Here is a 7000-nt window from a genome sequence, read left to right as displayed (position 1 = left end):
GGCGCCCGGCAAGATGGCGGCGGCCAGGGTGGGGGGGAAGGGGGGAAAACAGGGAGGGCAAAGGGAAGGGAAAGGAGGAAAAGGGGAGAGGAGGGAGGGAGAGCGGGAAAACCAGGGTAAAATGGGAGGAAAAGGGGGTAAAAGGGGAAGGAGAGGGGAAAACAGTGGGGAAAGGGGAAAAACGGGGGGAAAGGGGAAAAAAGGGGGAGAGAGGGGAAAGGAAAAGGAGGGGAAAGGGGTGAGTTTGGGGGAGAGGCAGGATGGGAGGAAAATTAGCGTATTGAGGGGAAAAGAGGAGAGAAAAAAAGGTGGAGAGTCTAAGCAGACAAAAGGGTATTTTTGGGGGAAAAGGGAGGTCTGGGGGATTTATGGTGTCTGGGCAGTGGGGTTTGGAGAGGTGGGATTGGGAACCGTGTCCAGTAGGATTTGAAGATGTCCTTGTGTGCAGGCACTCCCAGGCCTGATACCCCTGTGCTTTCCCCATTCCCTCCAGCTCTGCTCCCTGCGCCGGCAGCTCCTGCGGCCGCTGATTCCTCAGCGCGGCTACCGGGGCGATTCCCCCACGGATTCCGGGAAGGACGTGCTGGAGATCCCGCTGCCCCCCTGGCAGGAGCGTCCGGATGAGCCCCTGGACACCAAGAGAGCCCGGCTGCTGTACGAGAGCAGGAAAAGGGGGATGCTGGAAAACTGCATCCTGCTCAGGTGCGCTTGGCTCTGAGTATGGCAGGTCATTAACAGGGAAGAGTTCGTTGAGGTAGGGCAAAAATCCTTGGGATAAGTTGCTCCAAGATCTTGCTGGTCCAGGATCCAGTGATGGAGTGGAACTGGGAGAGCTCAGTGAGCCAAAATGCTTTGGGAAGGATGTTTGTAAATCCTGGGACATGTGAATACCAGGCCAGTTGGATTTTGGGATTGAAGGAGCGATTAGGGTCACAGAATTGTGGAATTCTGCAATGATTTGGGTTGGAAAGGGCCTTAAGGACACCTTTCACTATCCCAGGTTGCTCCAACCCCCATCCAGCCTGGTTTGCACACTTCCAGGGATGGGGCAGCCACAGCTTCTCTGGGAAGTGCATTCCAGGGCCTCAGCACCCTCTCTGGAAAGAATCCCTTTCCAATATCTCATGTGAACGAGCACATGGAATCCTGGAATGGTTTGGGATGGAAAGGACTAAAGGCTCATCCAGTTTCACCCCCTGCCATGGGTGGGGACACCTTCCACCAGACCAGGCTGGGTAGGGGCATTCCAGGGTTTCTCTGGGAATGCTGTGCAGGTGTTTTCCCACCCACTGAGGTGAGGGAGGGCAGGCTGGGGGTCGGTGTTTTCCAGGATCACACTGAGCTGGTTCCTGTATCCCAACTCTTCCTTCATCTCCCGCTCATCCCGATCCATCCCTCTCCAGCCTCTTTGCCAAGGAGAACCTGGCGCGCATGAGCGAGGAGCAGCTGAACCACTACGACCGCCTCATCAACGAGCCCAGTAACGACTGGGACATTTATTACTGGGCCACTGGTACGTGTGGCCACGCCCTGGGACACCGGGGTGGCACCTGGGCACAGCACAGAGCTGATTTTTCCCCGTTTTCCCCTCAGAAGCGAAGCCCACGCCGGCGGAGTTCGACACGGATGTGATGGCCATGCTGAGGGAATTTGCCAAAAACAGGAACAGGGAGCAGAGGCTCCGGCAGCCGGACCTGGAATATCTGTTTGAGCCTCCACGCTGAGGGAGGGGACGCCTCTGTCCCCATTCCTTGGACTAGCACAGGGACGTGGGGCTCTGGACTGGCGTTTCCACCTTCCCTATGGTTTTCCTCCTCTTCCCAGCAGCCTTTGGACATTTATGGAATGCTGAATAAAGCCCTGACTACCGGCCTTGCCTGGCTGCTGGCCCTGCCCCTCTCCTGCATTGTGACATCGGGGTCGTGCCCTCGGTGACATTCGCAGCTCGATCTGGCCCATGCCACCTCGCTGATATTCCCAATTCCCACCTGCCCCTTTTCCCAGGACCCCCAGGAGGTGACCCCACCCCGGGGCGGGGGGGCTGTCGTGGAGCTGGAGCGGGACATTCCCCGTGGTGCCCTCCAGCGACAACCAGGGAGGTTGTCCCACCTCCTGCCCTCCGGTGACAGCCTCCCGGGAGGTCCCCATTGTCGCGGTTACCAGGAGATAGAGTCGCGTTCCCCGGGCACATTCCACAGCTTCCGGGCCTGCTGGGAAGGCCCCGCACCTCCAGTGCAGCTCCAACCATGGCGTAGGGCCGTACCTCGGGCCATTCCCGGCTCCAGGGGCCTGTTCCCAGAGCCAAGATGCCGTCCCTGCCGCAGGACTCGCCCGCCGCGGGATTGGGGACGGGCTTCCCCGTGGTGAAGGGTGCCCCCTCCAAGCTCCCGGGCTTCTACGTCACCACCTACGAGGCAGCCTTTGGGAAGGGGCCCAGGGGGTCACCCCCAAAGGTGAAGAAGGGGCGCATTTTGGGGATTGAGCCCCCCAGTGACAGGAGCATCCACCCCCTCCTCGGCGTCCACACCGGCTCAGGATACGTCGTCAACAACTACTCAGAGCTCAGATCCCTGATCTGCCCGCACGTGGAGCGGTAGGTCCCTGCTCCAGGAGTTTGGGGGGCACGTTTTGGGATCACTCCGTCACAGCCATTCCCATCACAGCCAGGACACCGACATTTCCACCACTGCCGAGGACTTCAAGGTCTTCGGGCGCCCGGAGTACCAAAGGATCCTGCCCGAGCACGTGGATGATCCGCAGTGTCAGTATCCCACTGGCTTCTCCTTTTCCCACCTCCGTTTCGGGGAGGTGAGAGCCCCAAATACATCCGGGGAATACGGCATCCAGAGGTACTGCGCCACTCCTGCCAAGCCAGGTATGGTTTTGGGGTCTTGAGAATCCCAGGGAAAGCTCCAGCCCTAGTGGGAGGGTTTTGGGGTGTTGAGATCCCAGGGAAAGCTCTATTCCCAGGGGATTCTGCGGTCTTGGTGATCCTAGGGAAAGCTCTGTCCTTAGGAGGATTTTGGGGTGTTAGGATTCTTAGGAAACCTCCAGCCGCAGGAGGGTTTGAGGCCCTGGGGGTTCCAGGTCCTGCTCCAACATTAGGAACGTTTTGGGATTATTGATGGTCCCAGAGCCACATCCAACTCTAGGGATTTTGGGATGTCAGTGTTCCTGGAGCCAGGTCAGACCTCAGGAGGTTTTGGGAGTGTTGGAGACCCCCTGCCCCCCTCAGACACAGTGGGACAGGTGTATCCAGGTAATGCCAGGCCTGGGGACACAGGGGACATCCCTGCTCCATCTGCTCCCCACAGATGTCCCACCGAGGGCGACGGAGCTGTCGGGCGGCACCGGGACCTCCCCGAGGAGTGACCTCACCGTGCCAGAGCAGCCCGTGAGCCCTGTCCCTACCGTGTCCCCTGTCCCCCCCACCCCTCAGCACCCCAGGGGACACTTTTCCTATCCCACAGCTTGCTGTCGGTGATGGTCGGATGGATTCCTTTTCTGCCACATGCAGCACTGTAAGCAAAGGGATGGGGTGGCAAGGGCAGGAGACATCCTGTCCCAGTGCTCCCAGTGGGCTCTGAGGCAGCGGGAGCTGCCTGAGCATGGGAATGAGCAGGATCTCATCCCTGTGTCCCCACACAGTACCAGCCTGCCATGGGCTACCCAGCCCCCTTCGCCCCCCCGGAGCTCCAGGTGGGACCCAAGGGAGTCACTCCTGTGAAGGTGGGTGCAGCCATGTCCCCTGTCCCATCCCTTTTCCCGAGGAACCACGCTCCCAACTCACTGCATCCCTCAGAAGCCGCTGGGGTATGGCACTATCCAGAACCAGTACCTGATCAAGCACTCACAGATGGCCCCCATAGCACCAGGTGAGTTTTGGGGGGGATTGCAGCCCCCAGGAGGAGTGGACACCCCCCTCACCAATCCCTCCTGGATTTTCCAGGCTGGTGGGCACAGACCCCAATCACCTGGGCCCCGAGATCTGTGGAGGGCATCCAGATCCCGAGTCCCAGTGGCTTCAGCACCAACACCCGCCCCACCAACCTGTGGCGCATCGATGACCCCCTGACGTGACCCCCCCCCAAAAGGTGCTGCTGCATCCTGGGAATCCCATCCTCGGCTTTTCCCAAATCCCCGTAGGAGGAATAAAGACCCTGAGCGATGCCATTGGATTGCTCCCTCATTTTGGGGGTTTCCTGCCTCCCAAAAAGCTGGCAGGAGGGGTTTGGGTGGTCGGGGGGTGTCACCTGGCCAGCTGCCGCTGGAGGGCTGTACCAGCCTGGCTTTCCAGCTTTCCGAGCCGCCTTTGGAATGACACAGCTGATTTGCGGCAGGAAAATCCGGGCAGGGCTGTGGTGGGAAGCGTGAGGATGAGGAGGAGGAAGGACCCCGCAGGGTGGGCAGCCATGGCATGGGGAGGGGGCACTCCTCCAGCGACAACCAGGGAGGTTGTCCCACCTCCTGCCCTCCGGTGACAGCCTCCCGGGAGGTCCCCATTGTCGCGGTTACCAGGAGATAGAGTCGCGTTCCCCGGGCACATTCCACAGCTTCCGGGCCTGCTGGGAAGGCCCCGCACCTCCAGTGCAGCTCCAACCATGGCGTAGGGCCGTACCTCGGGCCATTCCCGGCTCCAGGGGCCTGTTCCCAGAGCCAAGATGCCGTCCCTGCCGCAGGACTCGCCCGCCGCGGGATTGGGGACGGGCTTCCCCGTGGTGAAGGGTGCCCCCTCCAAGCTCCCGGGCTTCTACGTCACCACCTACGAGGCAGCCTTTGGGAAGGGGCCCAGGGGGTCACCCCCAAAGGTGAAGAAGGGGCGCATTTTGGGGATTGAGCCCCCCAGTGACAGGAGCATCCACCCCCTCCTCGGCGTCCACACCGGCTCAGGATACGTCGTCAACAACTACTCAGAGCTCAGATCCCTGATCTGCCCGCACGTGGAGCGGTAGGTCCCTGCTCCAGGAGTTTGGGGGGCACGTTTTGGGATCACTCCGTCACAGCCATTCCCATCACAGCCAGGACACCGACATTTCCACCACTGCCGAGGACTTCAAGGTCTTCGGGCGCCCGGAGTACCAAAGGATCCTGCCCGAGCACGTGGATGATCCGCAGTGTCAGTATCCCACTGGCTTCTCCTTTTCCCACCTCCGTTTCGGGGAGGTGAGAGCCCCAAATACATCCGGGGAATACGGCATCCAGAGGTACTGCGCCACTCCTGCCAAGCCAGGTATGGTTTTGGGGTCTTGAGAATCCCAGGGAAAGCTCCAGCCCTAGTGGGAGGGTTTTGGGGTGTTGAGATCCCAGGGAAAGCTCTATTCCCAGGGGATTCTGCGGTCTTGGTGATCCTAGGGAAAGCTCTGTCCTTAGGAGGATTTTGGGGTGTTAGGATTCTTAGGAAACCTCCAGCCGCAGGAGGGTTTGAGGCCCTGGGGGTTCCAGGTCCTGCTCCAACATTAGGAACGTTTTGGGATTATTGATGGTCCCAGAGCCACATCCAACTCTAGGGATTTTGGGATGTCAGTGTTCCTGGAGCCAGGTCAGACCTCAGGAGGTTTTGGGAGTGTTGGAGACCCCCTGCCCCCCTCAGACACAGTGGGACAGGTGTATCCAGGTAATGCCAGGCCTGGGGACACAGGGGACATCCCTGCTCCATCTGCTCCCCACAGATGTCCCACCGAGGGCGACGGAGCTGTCGGGCGGCACCGGGACCTCCCCGAGGAGTGACCTCACCGTGCCAGAGCAGCCCGTGAGCCCTGTCCCTACCGTGTCCCCTGTCCCCCCCACCCCTCAGCACCCCAGGGGACACTTTTCCTATCCCACAGCTTGCTGTCGGTGATGGTCGGATGGATTCCTTTTCTGCCACATGCAGCACTGTAAGCAAAGGGATGGGGTGGCAAGGGCAGGAGACATCCTGTCCCAGTGCTCCCAGTGGGCTCTGAGGCAGCGGGAGCTGCCTGAACATGGGAATGAGCAGGATCTCATCCCTGTGTCCCCACACAGTACCAGCCTGCCATGGGCTACCCAGCCCCCTTCGCCCCCCCGGAGCTCCAGGTGGGACCCAAGGGAGTCACTCCTGTGAAGGTGGGTGCAGCCATGTCCCCTGTCCCATCCCTTTTCCCGAGGAACCACGCTCCCAACTCACTGCATCCCTCAGAAGCCGCTGGGGTATGGCACTATCCAGAACCAGTACCTGATCAAGCACTCACAGATGGCCCCCATAGCACCAGGTGAGTTTTGGGGGGGATTGCAGCCCCCAGGAGGAGTGGACACCCCCCTCACCAATCCCTCCTGGATTTTCCAGGCTGGTGGGCACAGACCCCAATCACCTGGGCCCCGAGATCTGTGGAGGGCATCCAGATCCCGAGTCCCAGTGGCTTCAGCACCAACAACCGCCCCACCAACCTGTGGCGCATCGATGACCCCCTGACGTGACCCCCAGCCAAAAGGTGCTGCTGCATCCTGGGAATCCCATCCTCGGCTTTTCCCAAATCCCCGTAGGAGGAATAAAGACCCTGAGCGATGCCATTGGATTGCTCCCTCATTTTGGGGGTTTCCTGCCTCCCAAAAAGCTGGCAGGAGGGGTTTGGGTGGTCGGGGGGTGTCACCTGGCCAGCTGCCGCTGGAGGGCTGTACGAGCCTGGCTTTCCAGCTTTCCGAGCCGCCTTTGGAATGACACAGCTGATTTGCGGCAGGAAATCCGGGCAGGGGCTGTGGTGGGAAGCGTGAGGACAGTCACAGCATCCACACACAGCTCAGGGAGCCCCTCCTGCCGGTTTAGGAATTCCCACCCAGCCCAGGGACCTCACACTCAGTTTAGGGCGTCACACCGAATTCAGGGTGAGGACGCTGATGCCAGGCTGCTGGAAGAGGGGCTGGGAATGCTGGGGTGCGAGGGGGTCCTGCCTGGTTTGTGGACAGAGCCGGGACAAGTAGGGCGGGAATGGGGCCGGGTAGGCGTGGGAATGGCGGGGCGGGGCATGAATGGGGCTCGGTGGGC

The 7000-nt window shown here is 60.6% G+C and overlaps 3 protein-coding genes across 4 annotated transcripts; all 3 read left to right on the top strand.

Moving 5' to 3' along the window:
- Positions 1-6: 6 nt before the first annotated feature.
- Positions 7-1899, top strand: SDHAF2 (succinate dehydrogenase complex assembly factor 2). Its single transcript, XM_005426499.1, has 4 exons — positions 7-28; positions 494-702; positions 1404-1513; positions 1594-1899. Exons 1-4 carry the CDS (start codon positions 14-16, stop codon positions 1722-1724), a joined length of 465 nt encoding a protein of 154 aa, XP_005426556.1. The 5' UTR covers positions 7-13; the 3' UTR covers positions 1725-1899.
- Positions 1900-2032: 133 nt separating this feature from the next.
- Positions 2033-6435, top strand: LOC115948506. Its single transcript, XM_031061550.1, has 8 exons — positions 2033-2099; positions 4455-4948; positions 5019-5230; positions 5670-5749; positions 5826-5876; positions 6004-6084; positions 6158-6230; positions 6305-6435. Exons 2-8 carry the CDS (start codon positions 4662-4664, stop codon positions 6433-6435), a joined length of 915 nt encoding a protein of 304 aa, XP_030917410.1. The 5' UTR covers positions 2033-2099; positions 4455-4661.
- LOC115948505 lies at positions 2083-4170 on the top strand. 2 transcript variants are annotated; one of them, XM_031061549.1, is made up of 7 exons: positions 2083-2593; positions 2664-2875; positions 3315-3394; positions 3518-3521; positions 3649-3729; positions 3803-3875; positions 3950-4170. In XM_031061549.1, exons 1-7 carry the CDS (start codon positions 2307-2309, stop codon positions 4065-4067), a joined length of 855 nt encoding a protein of 284 aa, XP_030917409.1. In that variant the 5' UTR covers positions 2083-2306; the 3' UTR covers positions 4068-4170. The 2 variants fall into 2 exon arrangements, with proteins under 2 accessions (XP_030917409.1, XP_030917408.1); XM_031061548.1 differs by having other exon boundaries at positions 3471-3521.
- Positions 6436-7000: the final 565 nt, after the last annotated feature.

This window comes from Geospiza fortis, unplaced genomic scaffold (genome assembly GCF_000277835.1).
Source record: "Geospiza fortis unplaced genomic scaffold, GeoFor_1.0 scaffold450, whole genome shotgun sequence".
NCBI lineage: Eukaryota > Metazoa > Chordata > Aves > Passeriformes > Thraupidae > Geospiza > Geospiza fortis.
This window is presented reverse-complemented; position numbering and strand designations above follow the sequence as displayed.